At 46.1% G+C, this 19,631-nt stretch overlaps 1 protein-coding gene across 1 annotated transcript in view; it reads left to right on the top strand.

Moving 5' to 3' along the window:
* LOC144127841 (uncharacterized) overlaps positions 1-19,631 on the top strand; it is a 480,263-nt gene that overhangs the window by 329,389 nt on the left and 131,243 nt on the right. Inside the window, exon 3 of the mRNA XM_077660804.1 lies at positions 7,968-8,069. Within this exon, the coding sequence (XP_077516930.1) occupies positions 7,968-8,069 (102 nt within the window). The remainder of the gene's footprint in view (positions 1-7,967; positions 8,070-19,631) is intronic.

The following is a 19,631-nucleotide window of genomic DNA, read 5'->3' as shown; positions in this document are numbered from 1 at the left end:
AAGCGTGCAAAGTTACTAGAACATTCTGGAGCAAAGTAGAATCAGCTCTGCCTGGCTGCGATGAATCGATATAAATCTAGTCGCGTCTTGCGTAGCAAACAAAGCGATAAAGCGGCGTGCCGAGAGCTTTGAAGAAGTAACAAACGCTGCAAAGGCTCGCGGCATTACCCCCCTCGCAAAGAAGCATTGACCCGATGCGTGAAATCAAGGCGACTAGCAGAAAATAAATACGGATCATGAAAATTAACACAGTGTGGAAACCTTGCATCCTTTAGCGAGCATAATAGGGCTTTAAACGGATGACATGGACAACTTCTGGTCGTGCGCGGCGTCGGTGGGATGCTGTCATTGAGTCAGGGACGACTTCATAGTCCAGTTCGCCTAGCCGACGAAGACCCTTGTACAGGCCGAAATATTGGCGTAAAAGCTTTTCACTCAATCCACGGCGGCGAACGGGCGTCCCAACCAAGACTTGGTCTCCTGGCTTATGTGCCGCGTTGCGTTGTCGTAGGTTGTAGCGTCTGGCGTCGGTCCGCTGCTGGTCTTTGATCTTTGATCAAGAAAGTCTTCGGGCTTCTTCTGCGCATTGCTGGTAGGCAGCGACGTCGACGTTCTCTTTTTTGGTAACGTTGAGCAGCATGGCGTCTAGCGTGGTCGTGGTCTCCCTGCCATGGACGAGCCTAAAAGGCGTCATCTGGGTGGCCTCCTGCACTGCTGTGTTGTAGGCGAAGACGACCCAGGTCTTGTGTTCGGCATCCACATACATGGCGAGCATATCGGCAATGGTTTTGTTCAGGTGCTCGGTCAGTCTGTTGATCTGCGGATGGTATGCAGTTGTCCTTTGGTGGCTGGTTTGTTTATAACGCAGGATGGCTTGCATTATTTCGTCCGCGAATGCTGTTCCTCTGTTCGTGATAAGCATACAAGAAGCGCCATGTCGCAGAAGCATGCACTTCATAAAAAATTTGCCGACTTCTTCTCCTGTTCTGTTCGGTAGGCTTTTGCTATGGCGTAGCGGGTCAGGTAGTCGGTCGCTATGATGATCCACTTATTTCCAGACGTTGACTTTGGGAAAGGGCCAAGCAAGGTCGCGGCGATCTGCTGAAAGGGCCTTGAGGGAGTTTCAGTGGGGTTCAGAAATCCTGCTTGTCGTGCGGGAGTGGTCTTTCGTCGCTGAAAATCTCGGCAGGTTTTCACATAATGTGCGACATCGGCAGACAGTCGGAGCCAGTAATACTCGTCTTGAATGCGGCGGAGGGTGCGAGTAAACCCGAGATGTCCAGCTGTCGGCTCGTCGTGTGAAGCCTGTGGAACTTCTTCGCGGAGGCAAGCAGGTACAACAAGGAGGTAGGCTGTTTTGCTCGCTGTGAAGTTTCTCTTCACGGGGTCATAATTCTGTACACAGAAGGAAGACAGTCCTCCTTGAATGAGGCGGGGGGAGAAGAAACCTTGCCTTCCAAGTACTCGATCAGGCTAGGCGGGGCCCGAGCGTTGCTGCTGTGCAAAAGATCTTTGGCTGATGGGTCCCAGGAAGGCGTCCTCATCAACGTCCGGCGGCGATGCATCTATAGGGGCTCGTGAGAGGCAATCGGCATCAGAGTGCCTGCATCCGGGCTTGTAAACGACGGTGACGTCAAACTCCTGGAGACGCAGACTCCATCGAGCAAGGCGGCCAGAGGGTTCCTGCAAATTGGCAAGGCAGCACAGTGCGTGGTGATCACTGACCACGTTGAACGGATGTCCGTACAGGCAGGAGCACAAGTTCGACGTGCCCAGATTATGGCAAGGCACTCCTTCTCAGCTGTCAAATAGTTAGCCTCGGCCTTGGAAATGGAACGCCTAGCGTATCGCTCCTCTCTGAGGATTTGATCCTCGGCGCTTGGCCAGATAGTTTTAGAACTGTAAAGGCAACGCGAGCGCTCTCACGCTTTTTGAGCGACACGGACCTTGTCTCGCGTTCGTGATGTCAGAAAGTGCGCCGTTTATTTTTTAAAGTAGTTTTTCTTCTGCCTCCTCCCATCATCATCGTCCCCCATCGTGACCTTCTTTTATCTCCTCTTCCCGTCCCCCAGAACAGAGTAGCATGCCAGATATTTATTTTTCAGGCCAACCTCTCTGCCTTTCCTATCAATAAACCCTCTCTCTCTCTCTTCTCCTGCCGGTCGTTTTTTTCTTGAACGAGGACGGCGCCTGGGCCCACGCTGCTTTCGTCGGTATGAACTTCAGTATCGGCGTCTTCACCAAAATGTGCGAGGATCGGCGGGGACTGTAAACGACGCTGAAGTTCTTTCCCATTTATATGGCACGTCTGCGTTCGTCAGTTGGGCCAGAGACTCGGTGTTGAGCGAAAAATGTCTCACAAATCGTTGGTAATATGCGCACAGTCCGAGGAATCTGTGCACTGCTTTGTTATCGGCCGGCGGTGCAAGCTGTTCAATACCAGCTGTTTTCTGCGGGTATGGGCGTGCTCTTTCCTTGCTAACGATGTGGCCTAAAAGCAGCCGCTCTTCATAAGAAAAGTGGTACTTCTCTGCTTTCAAGGTTAGGCCAGACGACTTTATGGCGTCTAGTGCTGTTCGAAGTATTTTGAGGTGTTCTTCAAAGTTCGAGGCGAAGGCAACGGCGTCATCTAAATATACCAGACAAATCAGCCACTTCAGCCCTGCCAGCACTGTATCGATTACTCGCTGAAACGTGGCTGGTGCGTAACACAGACCAAATAGCATCACTTTGAACTCAAAGCGCCCATCCGGAGTGACGAATGCCGTCTTCTCGCGATCTCTTTCATCGACCTCAATTTGCCAGCAGCCGCTCTTGAGGTCCATCGATGAGAAATACTTGGCGTTGGAGAGCCGGTCCAGTGTGTCGTCGATGCGGGAGAGGGGGTAGACGTCCTTCTTTGTTATGATGTTCAAGCGGCGGTAATCAACGCAGAATCAAAGTGCGCCGTCTTTCTTTTTTACTAGAACAACCGGTGCCGCCCATGGGCTGTTTTAAGGCTTGACGACGTCGTCGCGAAGCATTTCTTCCACTTGATCCCGGATGGCTTGTCGTTCTCGCGGTGACACACGGTAGGCACTTTGACGGAGAGGTCGGACGTGTTGGTCCGTTATAATGCGATGCTTGGCAATTGGCGTTTGTCGGACCTTTGGCCATGTCGAAAAACTCACTGTAGCTTGGAAGCAGATAGCGGATGTAGTCTTGTCTGTTCCTGGGCAGGGTTGATGTCGAACGTGGGCGAGTTCTCTTGGTCAGGCGAATCTTCTGCGGATGGGTCGGAGAGGGCGAAGGAATCTTGTACGTCGGATATTTCGTCGAAGAAAGCAATCGCCGTTCCTCTGTTAATGTGCCGGTATTCTTCGCTGAAGTTAGTCAGCAGTACATCGGCCTGGCCATTGCGGAAATGTGCGATGCCCCTTGCGATGTTCATTCCTCGGTCTAGAAGCAACTGCATGTTTCCCTCGATGATGGCTTCAGCGTTGATGGCTTTCGTGGCGACTACGGTCACGATAATGCTTGAACGGGGTGGGGCGCTCACATCTTCCTCCAGGACACTCAGGTAAACTTGATTTTCTAGAGTTCTCATCGAAGGGATGGCCTCGTCCTTCGAAAGCGAGATCAGTTTGGATCCCAGATCAATGATCGCCTGATGCTCATTAGGAAATCCATGCCCAAGGTCACTTCGCGGGAACATTGCGGTAGCACAACGAAGGTCGCAGGATATATGTGCCCTTTGACAGTCACTCGCGCTGTACATCGTCCTGATGGTGTAAGACGGTGGCCCCCTACGGCGCGAGTGTGTGGGCCGTCCCAAGCGGTCGTAACTTTCCTCAGCTGCGCAGCGAATGTTCCGTTCATCACCAAGCAACCGGCTCCTGTGTCGACTAGAGCGGTAACTTTCCGGCCGTCGATAACTACTTCCAAGCTGGACGTCCTGGCTCTTGCGTTGCACATCGTCCTGGGCGTCGGGTCACGGCTTCGTCGGGCATGGGAGTCGTGGCTAGAAAGTGTCGTCGAAGCTTTCCCCGGTAGCGGTGTCGTTTTGAAGGCGGTTAGCGCTGTGGTCGAGGTTGTCATTCTATGCGGCGTCGGCGCGCCGGGGGTGGCGTCTCCATGCGGCGTGGTCGTTGGCGGATATTCGGCGTTTCGCTCGTGAGCAACCTCACCTCCAGAGGTTGCTGTCTTTAGTTTCCCCTACAGGGGCTGGGGACCTTCCTCGTTCCGCGGCTGAGTAGCTGTGGCGTGGCGACGCAAAGCGCGAAGCTTACGGCGATGGTGAGCGCGAAGGGCAATTCGGCCGGTACTCCTCTCGGTGCAGGAATGAAATGTATATATTTATGGTATTTTTAATGTAATGTAATGTATTTAATGTATATTTTAATGTAATTTTTGTATATATTTGTGTATTTTTAATGTAACTCAATGTGTTTAATATATATTTTTAGTTAACTTTTAATGTATAATAAATATAGTACGCGGGCATGAAATGTATTTTTGATGCATTTGTAAGAATGTTCACAATATTACTCCTAACATACTTAGAAAGCATTCGTATTGCAATTTTAGTATAGGAAAAAAATGCAAAATTGATTAGAAATGAATACAATGTGTTCGAAATACATTTTAGCACAGCCCTTTTTCGCCAAGGGGTGTCTTCGAGAACTGAAATATTATTGTTTTAAAAGTCTTTGGTTGCGTATTTTCTGAATTTCGCTTATATGGATACAAGGCAGAAAAGAACACAAACGCGCAGGACAGACGCTAATCTTCAACTGCCGTTTATTGAAGAATATAAGTATTATCAAGGTGCTGGCCATCATACACGCAAAGTAGTGGTGCCAAACTAAAGGTAGGATATCTGTTTTTGCGATAGACTGACAGATGGAGTGCTGACACAGTTCGATCCTTCTTTATCTGTACAAAAGGCGTTAAAAATTTCTCGTCCTGATTGCGTTTTCGTCGTGGCTAGTACGCACATTTCCTAAAAATAGGTGAACAGTACATAGGTACAGGGTCGTCAGGGCATCGTTTGATAAAACACCGTTTTCAATGATCGATAAGATTTCCCCAGCCAATATGGATCCCGCTGCGAAGCGGCACTCTCCCAGCCATTCATTTAGGCATCGGCCTGACTGCCTAATGTAAGACTTGTTACAAAGTATGACTTCTCCAAACAAGCGCTAGCAAATATGATTTCGAACGTCTTCCAACTAGACCAAGTTTCCGTCTTAATAAGTTTGTTAATATTGAATTCCGTCGTCCTGCCCCGTACCAGATTGCAATAATGTATACGTGAGAGACAAATAATTCATTATAAATTATAAGCTTTTCTGACGAAATGTGTATCTATTCCGGCTTAGCAGGCCTGCAGCACACACAAATCACCTACCATTTTCAGTGGATGCATTTGACCTGTTAGCACACTTTCTAGGACGCTTTTCAACCGAAACCTCCTTTAATATTTTAAGGGAGAAACAGCGCAATAAAACACGGACACACGAAGAACGGACACACACGAGCGCTGACTCACAACTGAAATTTATTTTGAAGAAAGGATGCTTAAATAGGAGACATGCGAGGGTGCTTAACAGGGCTGCTGCAGCGATAACCGCCAATCAGTGTGGTCGCGTCACAAAATTTCTTGTGCAACCTATAGCCTAATGATTCTGTGATCCCTTGTTGGTAGTGCCTTTATCTTGTTCTTATTCCGGCTTAGCAGGCCTGCAGCACACACAAATCACCTACCATTTTCAGTGGATGCATTTGACCTGTTAGCACACTTTTAGGACGCTTTTCAACCGAAACCCCCTTTAATATTTTAGGGGAGCAACAGCGCAATAAAACACGGACACACGAAGAACGGACACACACGAGCGCTGACTCACAACTGAAATTTATTTTGAAGAAAGGATGCTTAAATAGGAGACATGCGAGGGTGCTTAACAGGGCTGCTGCAGCGATAACCGCCAATCAGTGTGGTCGCGTCACAAAATTTCTTGTGCAACCTATAGCCTAATGATTCTGTGATCCCTTGTTGGTAGTGCCTTTATCTTGTTTTATCCTTCGCTGCGTCTTAAGATTTTACCGCTTTTATCTCCCCCTGCCCTTTTTGGGCACGCTTTTAAAGCCTGTACGTCTTTCATTTTTATGTTTCACCTGTATTTTCACATCTGTGTCCCTCATGGTTTTAATGCTCCCCCCCCCCCCATTGGTCTTGTTATTGTTACTGTCACCTGACCACCTTTTTGCGGCCCTTTACACCGTTTTTTATCACTTACTTCTTTCGTTGCTGTTTTTGAAATTTTGTGACGCGACCACACTGATTGGCGGTTATCGCTGCAGCAGCCCTGTTAAGCACCCTCGCATGTCTCCTATTTAAGCATCCTTTCTTCAAAATAAATTTCAGTTGTGAGTCAGCGCTCGTGTGTGTCCGTTCTTCGTGTGTCCGTGTTTTATTGCGCTGTTTCTCCCCTAAAATGCATTACCAACTAGCCCGGAACCTTGCTCTTCTGAACCCCCTTTAATAATGGCACGAGATTAGCCCGGAGGGGAAACGGGAAGTTGAGAGAGCTATGCTAGAGTTTCATCTGTGCCTTAACAAAGTAAGGGCCAGATATGACGTCAGTGTGTTTACTTTTGCCGGGAAGATATTAGGCAGTTTGCGCAGTTGTAAAACACATCCGAGGAGCAGGTTGCTGGCCAAGCGATGATGCCTGCATGGTCCAGCACAAGAATTCCTTTGCACACAGCGAGAAGTACAGAATTACAGCATTGCCTTCCCCTGCAGTGGGCCTCATATTGTGCAATGTTTAAATGGTCGCCGCAAGAACTCGCGGGGCACTTGAGGCCGCAAAATTTTGAGTGCGGATTGCGAAGTCAATACTGCAAGCCGTTATTCAGCACTGCTGAGGTTGGTGCAGTTAGAAACTTAGTGAAGAACTCGTTTCTTTTCAACCAGGCGTCCCGTGCATTTTGAACACCATGTGACGGCACTGCGACAGATGCAGCGAGGAACGTCATGCTGCGCCCTGGTAAAGATTGCTGTGGGCCGCTGAGAAGTGGTTGATGTGGTCGTTACATACGAGGTGTTTCACCTAATATTTTTACAATTTTTAAAATAGGCTTTATGAGTTATAAGAGCTCTGTAGAAGAGCGCTGTAGTATGCCAGAATACGGCTAAGACGTCCTAACTACCAGACTAATATTGCATAGGTAAGTTTTTACTATAATTGGGATCTTTAGTTATTAGGAGGCATGTGGGCCACCGTAAGTAATATCCATATCAGTTTTTAGAATTTCGAAAACGCGGCTACCCTCGGCGCTGTGGCCCGACAAAGTTTGGCTATTTCTACGAGTTACGTGCACTGGTGAGGTTGCTTTTCCTGCAAGCTTCACAAAAGCGCGTGTATTTCGGCGCGATGTAGCCAAAATTTTTTGGGCCAGAGCGCCGAGGACATCCATGTTCTCAAGATTATATATACAATATGGATATTACTTACGGCAGACTACACGCCTCTCAATAATTAAAGAGCCTAACGGTAATAGTTGCAAAAGTTGACTTTCCAAAATTAATCAACCATCCTGCTAGTTAGCACGTCTTAGCTCTATTCTGATGTACTACGCGGATGAAAATGCTATGTCGATAAAAGCGGTCTCCTAACTGAAAAAACCTATATTTAAGATTTTTGGGATGTCTTAGGTAAACGCCCTGTATATCCAACGGTCTAATGCAACCTTCTAGTCAAATTTACCGTTTCTGCTTGCTTTCCTTACAACGTCAAAAAAGTTCTTCTCGTAATAGGACTAACCACGAACACAAGCTCGTACAGCCTGCCGCTGTTCTCTGTGTGTGCTTATGTCACAAGTAAACAGCTCGTAGAAGAGTTCGCGCTCTTTGTCTACTATGCACGCGACAGCTTCAATTCATCCACTTTGTCGCCACGCGTGACGAGCTGCCTCTTGCGCAGGACGCGGGCCAGGGGCCCGGCCACCTGGTCCTCAAGGGCCTGGACCCCCGTTCCCAGGTCCCGGCGGTATGCCCCACCCACCTTCTCCAAGGGCGAGACCAGGTGAGTGGGTCATCGTTGGGTGACTTACACTTTGTCATTTGACCCGGCAGTCAAAAATTTGTCATTACCGGAGCGTTTGACGGAACGCACCGTGCTGACGACGAGGCATAGTTTGAAAAATGTTTGGACAGTCACTGACGAAAGTGAAATTAAAGCAGCTCATGTTTCGTATTCCCAACGGAACCCTTGTTCACTGTAAGAGCATTGTGGGTGAAGGCGACTTAGGTATATACACTTTTGAATTTGTCGCAGTAATCGGGCTTAAATGCGCGTAATATTTCCACTGTTCCGATTCAAGGCCCTCTATCTGGATCACTATCGACTAATGATAAAGGTGTTCTTAGAAAACATAGCGCAAAAAGGACACGGACGACACAGAAGTGGACAGGACAGGCGCTAACTTGCAACTCTATATTTCGAAAAGCCACCACGTCTAATATATAGGAGCCGATCACCACCATCAAGCGATGAGCAAAAAAAAATTTTTTTGCTTATTTTTCTCACGCTGTAATCCTGATTGTGCTCTTCTTTGCGCTTGCTCATCGCTTGATGGTGGTGATCGGCTCCTATATATTAGACGTGGTGGCTTTTCGAAATATAAAGTTGCAAGTTAGCGCCTGTCCTGTCCACTTCTGTGTCGTCCGTGTCCTTTTTGCGCTATGTTTTCTAAGAACTGTTACCAACTAGCCCAAACCAAGCTACCGATAAAGGTGTGTTGTTGCGTTCCATTCTGTTGCGATTATTGTTGGTTCTTGCCAATGTTTCTAGTTCGGTGGTTTGCACGTGCTCTGCGATTGCGTGCGTGGTTGTGCAAGCTTTCTGTATATCATTCCAGCACTTTGTAATTTTTCTAATGAAAGTGTCTGCTTATGCACTGTAGACTGCTTCGGAATCGGCGCACAGAATTTTGTAAACACCGGGGAAAGCGCGTGGGAGAGCGTCCTTGACGCTGAGCTGCTACGTGTGCAGCTTGCTTGTAGGCACGTGCGCAGTATGCACACCATGTTTACAAAATAGTTAACGCCTAAGGTAACCTTAGGAGACTGTAATGCGATAGCGTTAAAGTCCGTTAGCGAACTTTGCGTTTCGTTTCATTGCCTGTGCTGTCGTTATGCGTTGACTAGGGCGGCTTCCCGGAGCGCCAAGTGCATGCTCATCGGCAAGCTGAGCGTCTCGCAGGCTCTCTAGTAGCACACTTTGTAGCCTCACTGTGGCCACAACGTTAAATGCAAACCTTACCTTAACGTGGCTAATGTCCTCTTTTTGCCACTTTAAGGCAACATTGACAACTTGTTACAATATTGCTCCAATGTTACAGCAACTTCCGTCAATACTAAAGTAAATTATGGAGACAATATTACTGGAACGTGGTTACAACATTTTCTTAATATTGGCACAACTTTTAATGTAACACATGCAACATTCCCATGACAATGTTACTGAAATATTGGTGAAATGCTGTCATAATGTTTCAGAAACGTTCAGGCAGCATTCTAAACTACAGAAATATTTCAGCTCCATTTATGGCTACTAGCTATCAATGGTTACTGCTCAATAATATGGTCTCGTGAAAGATTAAACCGTGTACAATGGCATCGTCATATCACAATGGTTATGGCAGCTTGAGGTCACAAGAATGAGCCACCGCGCATTACTCCTCTGCTGTACAGTACAAGTACTTACAAGGCTGCACTGCACGACACATTGTTTTCCTATACTTTTCAGACCGCTGACTCCAAAGCCCTTAAATGCAATATGCATCAGCTCTGTACCATTGCTCTTATTATTTAGATGCTGCAGGCTGCTATGACCTGTAGGTGCCACTGCACGTGGTTATTTTGACAATTAGAATGATCTATATATATGCATGCGTATTACAAATACCTATCATTTGTTTCTATAGCCTTACAGCAAGCTTCAGACTATTGTATTACTCCACGTTAGCTTGGCATGCAACTCGTTTCCCATTATAACACATTTACATGAAGACAATCATTTTATGCAGAGACCTGCACAAATTGTACAAAGTGGCACACAGCCTATTTATCTGCTCAAGAACAGGAAGCACAGATAATGTAACCAGTTAATAAACACATCAGCATATATCTTCAAAATGCACATGCCCCTCAAGTTATGTTTTACAAATTTAAGACACTTTAGTAAACTATCCAGTGCAGGAACTTGCAACATTATACAAAATAGCAGTAGTACAGCCTATTCAAAAAAAGAAGCAGATATATATCATATACTCAACATTTACACAAACACATTGGCACAGCTTGAAAAATGCACCACATGGACCTACATGATTACATTATTTACTTACTTTATAAAGAAACGCAACAAGTCTAGAAAACAGCACACAGCCTATTCGGCTGCTCAGGAACAAGAACCAGGGCTCATGTTTTGAAAAGTTACTGGGCACATTAGCATAGAATGAAAATGCACACACACCTCTCAACTTGCATGCTTCAAATATAAAACACTTCAGCAAACTATTTACACAAACACAATCGCACAACTTGATATATGCACCACCTGGACTCGCACTTCACAAATCTATGACATTAATTTTGAGCAGGAACTTCCAATGAATATACAAAAGTAGGAGTACAAGCTAGTTGGCCATTCTGAAACAAGAAGCACAGGCATTATGAACAGTAAAGTTAATTGCATGGTAGTTAATATTATCGATTTAAGTTCATAGTTTTTTTTCATTTCATTTCATTTATTGAAGCCTTAAGGGCCCGTGGGCATTACATAAGGCGGGGGCAAGAACAGTGTGTACAACATATGGTACCAGCTCAACAAAAACAAAAACAAAAAGCAATGAAACGAAACAAAGCAAAACATTAAAATTAAAACATTAAAATTAAAAACATTAAAGGAGATAGTAACACAGGATCAGATTATTTGATGAAGCCGAATACATCACGTAAGACACAGGTGATTCGCTAATTCAGTGCGGAAAATTGCTCGATCTGTGCAAGAAGCAATATTATCAGGCAGGGCATTCCATCGGGCTATTGCATCTGGGAAGAATGAAACATTCATAGCTGATGTGCGGCCTTTAATGGGAGCTATGGGATGAGTGTGGTTTAGGCGAGGGGATATTCTTGATGGCGGCTGCAGCAAAGGATGCCTGTTAATAGGGCGGTAGAAAAAGGAATGAAGGAGGCATAGGCGTGATACGATGCGACGTGATTGGAGACTTGGGAGGGAAAGGGCTCGTTTTAGTGCAGTGACACTACTATCACGCGAGTACTGTGACATGATGAACCGTGCAGCTCGATTTTGAACGGCTTCTAATTCATTTGTAAGGTATGCTTGTGAAGGGTTCCAGATGGATGAGGCGTATTCAAGCTTTGGGCGTACGTATGTCTGATAAGCTAGTTGTCTGATTTCAGGTGGTGCTGATGTTAGGTTCCGTCGCAGATAACCAAGAGTGCGTGAGGCCTGGGAGCATATTGAATTAATATGAGTGACCCATGATAAGGATGATGTCAGGTGAACGCCAAGGTATTTGTAAGAGGAAGTTCGGGCAATGGGAGTTGAATTAATATGGTATGTGCAGTTAATAGAGGTTTGTTTACGAGAAAAGGACATGAGTTGGCATTTGTCTAGGTTAAGTGGCATGTGCCATTTTCCACACCATGATGCAATTGTGTCTATATCATTTTGTAGCTTAATGGTGTCTTCAGGGGCATGGATGATGTTATAAACGACGCAGTCATCCGCAAAAAGTCGAAGTTTGGTTATTGTGTTAGATGGGAGATCATTTATGTAGATTAAGAATAACAACGGTGATAACCCTGCGCCCTGAGGGACACCTGATGTGACGTCAGTATGCGATGAGCTGCAACAGTTGGCGAATGTAAATTGCACGCGCCCTTTAAGAAAGTGCTCGAGCCAGATAAGTAATGTTTGCGGGATTCCAAGTAAAGCAAGTTTAGCTAGCAGATGATTATGCGGAACACGGTCGAATGCCTTGGAAAAGTCGAGAAAGATGGCATCAATTTGTAGACGATTGTCCATGTACTGAAGGATGTCGTGAGTGAATTCGGCGAGCTGTGTTTCGCATGATAGTAGTTTTCGAAAGCCATGTTGGTGCGGGTAAAAGTAATTTAGTGATTCAAGATGAGCAATTAAATTTGATGCTATTACGTGCTCAAGGAGTTTGGACGGGATGCTGGTGAGCGAAATTGGTCGGTAGTTGTTTGGTTTTGACCGATCTCCTGATTTGTAAATAGGAATTATTTTTGCTTTTTTCCAATCGTGAGGAACTTCGCCGGTACTTAGGGACTGTGAGAACAACAGGTGTAGTATTTTACTTGATATTGCGGTAGTATTCTTTAACATTTTGGTGCTAATTTGGTCACATCCAGCTGACGACGATAGTTTGAGGGAGTTAATTAAGTTGGCTATTCCATTGGCATTAATTTCTATTTCTGGCATTGAAGTCACTGGAAAGTCATGCATGGAAGGAACAATAGCGTTAGTGGAAGAAAACACTGATGAAAAATACTTGTTAAGAGCCGTCGCGCATTGATCTAACTCGACCGGTTGGTCATCATCTCCTGAGAGTTCGAGCTGCTTAGTATGGCTTTTGGGGGAGAGAATTCGCCAGAATTTACTTGGGTTTGATTGTAATATTGATAGCAGATCAGAAGAAAAAAATTTCTTTTTAGACGCCTTCAATTCTTTAACATAATTATTTGCACTAAGACGGTATCGCTCCCATGCCGTGCAGCTATTAACTAGTTTCGCGTGCCTGTAGTGCCGTTTTTTCTTGTTAAGGAGGCTTTTAAGACGGTTGTTGAACCATTGGTTGTTTAAATCAGTCTTTATAAGGACGGTGGGAATGTAAGAAGCTTGTAAATTAAGTATCATGTTTTTATATAATTCCCAATTCGCGTTGACAGAGCGAGATGAGTATATAGTACTAAAGTGTTCATAAAACTGTTCAAGTTCCCGGTTAATTGCTTCAAAGTCCGCTCTCTTATAATCAGTGATAAGCTTTTGGGTAGGGGATCTCTTTTTGATTGGTAATGAGATGCATATATGAAGGAGGCTATGATCGCTGAAGCCCGGTAATATGTTTATGCTTTTAATGTCGTCTGGATTAGATGTCAGTAAAAGATCCAGTGTATTGTCGCCTCTTGTTGGGCATGTTATTACTTGATGTAAGTTGAAATCTAGAACTGAATCAAGGAACTGTTTTGCTTCGTTTGATTGTGATTTGTGAGGTTCTGATAGCAGAGGCCAGTTGATAGTCGGGTAGTTGAAGTCACCAAATAGAAAGATAGGCGCGTTGGGTAGCTTGCTCCGAATTGATGTCAGTGAAAGGCGAAGGGAATTGCAGAATGATGGGCTATTTCCAGGAGGACGGTAGCAGATACCGAAAACTGTTTTGATACCTGTACATTGTACGCAGACCCACGTCAGTTCTATGATATCGTCGTGGCTAATGAGCGATGATGATACGGTGCTTTTCACGGCTAGAAGTACTCCTCCTCCTCTTTTGCCCAGTCTGTCGCGACGATATAGTGTTAAGTTAGCGTTGGAGGGAAAAATTTCGTGGTCGTATATGTCCTGGTGTAGCCACGTTTCAGTGAGTAGAATGATGTCTGTATTGCTGTCCTCGATAAAGCAGAGAAGTTCTTCACGTTTTGGCATTACACTTCGTATGTTAGTAAATGTGATGTTTAAATCCAGAAAAGAACGCGGCCGAGTGCTGAAGGGAGCCCGGGTGGGTTGTGTGGCAGTGCGTCAATTACCATTGTCATGGATGCTATCAGGTGGTGCGGCGTTGTGACGTGTGGGGCGAGGCATGGTGTGTTCTTTGACACTATCAGATGCGGGGTCATAAAAGTAGCACTTGCTTCCCACGTACAGCTTGTCAAAGCTGAGCTTAAATGCACATTTCAGCGGCCGGATGAAAGCCAACAGTTTTGAGCGGGCAAACCGCGTGGGAGCAGCGAAGTCCTCTCTAATTGCAAAATCTGTGTCTTTGAGCTTACGTCCGCAACTCAGTATGGTTTCTTTCGTCTTGAAATGAGCGAATTTTACGATTATAGGGCGCTTTTTTGATGATGAAAAGTTACCAAGACGGTGTGCACGCTCTATGCATGAATGATCAAGTTTTAGGTCTAGATTGTTTTCGCAGAGCGACAGAACTTTTTCCTCGGAATCTTTCCATTGCTCATTGAAGGAATCGTTGATCCCAAAGAACAAAAGATTTGCCCGACGCATTCGATTGCTGGTATCAACGCTTGCTGCTTTCAAGGCGGCTATTTCACGTTCCAGGTTATGTGACACTCCTGCGTTGAATACATTGCCCGAGACACTTTGTTTATCTGCATCAAAATTATTTGTGCTATTTAAAAAGTCGGATATCCGCTTCTCTTGTGCATTTTGAATCGATTTAATTTGCTCAAGCTCAGCGTGTATCGCTGTTAGGCTGATTTCTAAGCGCTTGATGGCTTCCTGAATTTCAATGTCGTCGCTATTAGAGGGAGGTCCAGGGTTCTCTTCGACATCGCCGGACAGCAATAACATAAGCTGGCATAGCAAATCAAAGGCAAACATGGTACAGCAAATATGGACAAGACTGACAAAAAAGCGCTTCAAGTCGTAGGGGCACGACACCGCAACAAGGAATCTATCATCACTCCTTAATTCTTTGCAAAATGTGAGGTAACGAACCTGGAAAGTTAGCAGGTTGGTGAGCATCCTGTGACTGGCGGTGTCATGCCCCAAGCAGCTGGCAGGTTGCTGACGGTTAAGTAGCCAGCGATCAGGTCCCGTGATTGATGACGTCGGTGAATGCCATGGTTGCCGGGCAGAGAGCCGGAAATGCACTGTGGGTGGCGGATCACTGGTGGTGTTCGCTTGAGGCGGAAAATATCTGGTTGAAGGGGCGTTCGCTTCTTGTGAGCGGAAGAATCCGGTAGGTGGTTTGTAGAAGGCCGAAGGGAGGGTACTTTCCGGGATCCAGAACGTCAGGACCTGGAAAGTTAGCAGGTTGGTGAGCATCCTGTGACTGGCGGTGTCATGCCCCAAGCAGCTGGCAGGTTGCTGACGGTTAAGTAGCCAGCGATCAGGTCCCGTGATTGATGACGTCGGTGAATGCCATGGTTGCCGGGCAGAGAGCCGGAAATGCACTGTGGGTGGCGGATCACTGGTGGTGTTCGCTTGAGGCGGAAAATATCTGGTTGAAGGGGCGTTCGCTTCTTGTGAGCGGAAGAATCCGGTAGGTGGTTTGTAGAAGGCCGAAGGGAGGGTACTTTCCGGGATCCAGAACGTCAGGACCTGGAAAGTTAGCAGGTTGGTGAGCATCCTGTGACTGGCGGTGTCATTTGTCAGTTCAGCGCTGTGTTGTCTGTTTCCTCCTTTCCTCTGCTCTCTTCTTAGGCCTTCGGCCTTGCGCTGTTTCACGTATATTAATTTAGCATGCCTAGAAAATGCTTGTCCCCTGGAATCCTCCAGCTGCTCGCGATGATGGTCTCGTCTATGACGTCACAAGCGAAGTTGCATCCCTGAAAAAAATAACCTGATCTAAGCATCTTGGTGGAAACGTCTTCAATAACAAAATTTTTACACTACTGAATGAACAGAGACAGTGGACAGCTTTTTACAGAAACTTTATGTCCAATCGTTTCGCTCATATGGGAGAGGACTTGACCCAGCAGGGGGTATAGTCCGGCTGATGATGATAAAGGGTGATTGAATACCAATCAATATTTCGCTTTTGTTACCCTTGCTGCAAGCCGCTGCACAGTCTCATTAATGCTGGTTACAAGAGTATACGGCTGATTGGGAGAGGGCAAAGACTAAACTGCTATGCATGATGCAGCAGCGTCAATTTCGAGTGAAAGAATGAGCTGGTTTTTTGCCTACAGTTCCGCTCGATTTACGCTATCTTCCAACAGAATGCGCGAGAACTGGCGTAATGCCCTCCCACTAAGTGCAAACATTAAGTGCAAGTTGTTGGTGCTGCTAAAAAATATGGGTCAAGGATGAGAAAACGTGAAATAAACATAAATAAGTGCACTAAAGTACGATCCAAATTAACTAAACACTTCCTATTTTGTGTGCCCCCAATTTTAACGCGAGCTAAAATTTAAGCTCTATTAATGCGTCCACGTTCACTATGAGTGACAATGCCCGACAATCTGCAGGAACATGCGCAGCATGTTCTTCCAGCGAACGAGAAATTCCAAAGTAGTGGTAATGACTATCAGTCATCACTGCCGGATCAGTCATCATCATCATCATCATCATCATAATCAGCCTTACTACACCCACTGCAGGGCAAAGGCCTCTCCCATGTCTCTCCAATTAACCCTATCCTTTGCCAGCTGCATCCACCCTTTGCCTGCAAACTTTTTAATCTCATCCGCCCACCTAACCTTCTGCCGCCCCCTGCTACGCTTACTTTCTCTTGGAATCCACTCCGTTAGCCTTAAGGATCAGCGGTTATCTTGCCTTCGCAATACATGCCCTGCCCAAGCCCATTTCTTTCTCTTGATTTCGACTAGGATATCATTAACCCGTGTTTGTTCCCTCACCCACTCTGCCCGCTTCCGATCTCTTAACGTTACGCCTATCATTTTTCTTTCCATGGCTTGCTGCGTTGTCCTTAACTTAAGCTGAACTCTTTTCGTTAGCCTCCACGTTTCTGCCCCGTAGGTGAGTACCGCTAAGTTGTACACTTTCCTCTTGAGGGAAATTGGTAAACTGCCACTCATGATCTGCGAGAATTTGCCATATGCGCTCCACCCCATTCTTATCCTTCTAGTTATCTCCCTCTCATGATCCGGATCAGCTGTCACTACCTGCCCTAAGTAGACGTATTCCGTCACAATTTCTAGGCTCTCACTGCCAATTTTGAACTGTTGTTCCCTTGCTAGGCGGTTGAACATCAGTATGTCTCCGGATCATCAGTTGCCGGATTAGTATGTCTCTGCATCTTTAGTAATGTTCTAGCGTCCGTGGGTAACTCTGGGTGGTATTTCTTCAGCACTTTAAGCAGAAAATGCAGGTGTGAAGCATGCAATTGACTATTAATAGTCTATACACGTAAGTCATACCCCAGACATTGATTAGCGGCACCAGACGCAGGTGTCACCCCATCTTCATACTCGTCATTGTCATAAGTCCGCGACGACTGTGACGTTCCACTTCCTATATCGGAGACGCTGCTAGCGGCGCCAAAATCCAAGTGAAAACTGCGGCTTTCATGTGTGTCCTCGACTGGCGCTGATAAAGAGGATAAAATAACACTATGCGATGAAAAGGCATCTTGATCCTGTTCTGCTCCTGTTGCGCGCAATCTGCTGTCACAACCATTATCAAGATTTGACAAATGCCAAACATTTTCTAGTTCGTCGTGAACAGCCTCTCCTATTTTTCGTCGTCGTTGCCGAATGGACACATCGCTTAGCGAACACTTCCCTATCTTCATGATATAACGAATGTAGAACTTTATCGTACTATCACGAGGGTATGGGTAACATATATACACCACTGGCTTTATGCCAACCAACCCTTGTCACAGCACAACAATGCAAGTCTAGAAATCACTGACCATTGAGGTCTTCCTCTGGGTATGCCTGCGCCATTTCAGCTCAATCCCACTGAAACTATAACGAAACACCGAAGCACGGGCACGGCGACCGCAAATAAGCTATGCTAGAGAAAAAAACCGTGAAGAATTTGGCGTGACTGCCACTGACACAAGTCTTCCTAGATCAGTGGGCGTCGTAGGACACTGGCTCTCGGCGCGGTCGCGATTTGAACATTCGGATTGAATAGGATTTCGTGGTATCAATGGGCGTCAGTAAAGAGCGTCAGTGAAAACAGGACTAAATTTTATTGGCAGCTGTAATTTAGTCTGCTTCTTTAAATAAAGAATAAAATAACTCCCGCTATTTCAAAATGTTTGCCATAGAGATATATCTTCACATCTCAGAGTCACAGAGTTAAGTACGCTTTAATTTCTCACCACTTGCATGCGCAAGTTTGCACTTGAATTAAAAAAGTAAATATTGTCACGGTGAGGATTAGTGATCGGGTATTTTCTTTTCTATTTGGGCCGCAGAAATGTCCCGAAAGAGTAGACAGTTAACCTATTACATAAATGATAGCAATGCTATCATATGTGGTTCAACATCTATTCAGCATTTGTCAATATTGCTGCAATATGAAAAGACCAGATTAAAGTAACATTACCAGCATCTTAGTCGCTAACATTGTAACAACATTACCTTAATGTTGAAGAATGTTTTTAGTTTTTCAGTTATCTTGAAGAAATGTCGTTCAATGTTTGCGCAACATGCTACAACAATGCAAAGTTGTAGCAATGTTGCAATAACAAACTGTGCTACAAGGTCTGTCATTCATTCCGAGTAACCTCGCACAATACCGCTGCGACCACTCACCAGGTGCCTTTCTATTAGCTTTCGTATAGCACGTGATGTCATGTGACGCGGCGCCGAGCGCGCCGGAAATTCCACGGCTCCTGTTTGGTCCCGCAGTTCGCACCTCGCCAGCTACAAGGCGCTCCTGTCGTCGAGAGGGAGCAACTGCATGGCATAGACGAAACGCGCTCGGCTCCCGACACGGAGGTCGGAGGTTAGATTCCATCTCTCGACGACTGAATTTCTTTAATGCTGGTTTAATTTCATGAACAGACGCCTTAATGAACTTCTTCAACGACTTAATTACCTTTAAAGTTACAGTTACGACATATTCCGACCTCATGATCAAAATTTCAGTAACTTTTAATTATCTCAGAGCTAGTGAAGGTGTCCCTTCGTATGAAGTCACAAACCACCTGACATCGCTCTATCTCATGTATGAGTTCATGACCCTCTTAGTCAATCTGTTTATCGTAATACTGCAGGACCTCGGGTTCTGTCCTCAACGAGAGCTTAAAGGTACAGACACAATGGCGGAAAAACCGCGCGCTGTGCGCCGCCGACCAGACGCTTGCCGCAAAATCTGCGCGTCGGCAGGTTGATCTGCCGCGCTAGAGCTATTTTCATCGACATGTCGCGTTCCGCGGAGTGGAGAAACCAATGAGGGGCGTCCGACTTTGTCACGTGGGAAGCGTCAGTTCCGCCTCCTCCAGAAGCAAGGGCTTTGACCTGTTTGGCATGGAGAGAGCTTTGCGTTGCGCCGCTTTGCCTCTTACTTTTGACCGCCAGTATGGCCGTCCCGTTCGCGATGCGCATTTTTTCACTGCGGTGTTCGTGCCTTAACGCTATCCCTTAACGCAGGCCCTGCTTATTTCTCGAAAGCATATTGCCACAGTACGGCCCTTCCAGTGGCGCCGTACCGTGGCCGAACTGTTTTACTTGGCGCTTGGAACGCCTTGAGCATTCTAGGGGCTATCGCTTTGTCGTCTTCCTCGCTCGAGCTCCCTGCTGTCTAATATGCCCCAGCACGTCTGAGTAAACCTGTTTTTCGCACGTCAACCGTTTTTCGGTGACATATTTGGGGGAGCGGCTGGGTAGCGTTCCATGTGCGCTAACTACGAGGATACGCTTGACACCTGTT

Source organism: Amblyomma americanum, chromosome 4 (assembly GCF_052857255.1).
Source record: "Amblyomma americanum isolate KBUSLIRL-KWMA chromosome 4, ASM5285725v1, whole genome shotgun sequence".
In the NCBI taxonomy this organism is placed as follows: domain Eukaryota; kingdom Metazoa; phylum Arthropoda; class Arachnida; order Ixodida; family Ixodidae; genus Amblyomma; species Amblyomma americanum.
The sequence above is the reverse complement of the archived record's forward strand: the minus strand, read 5'-3'. Positions and strand labels throughout refer to the sequence as shown.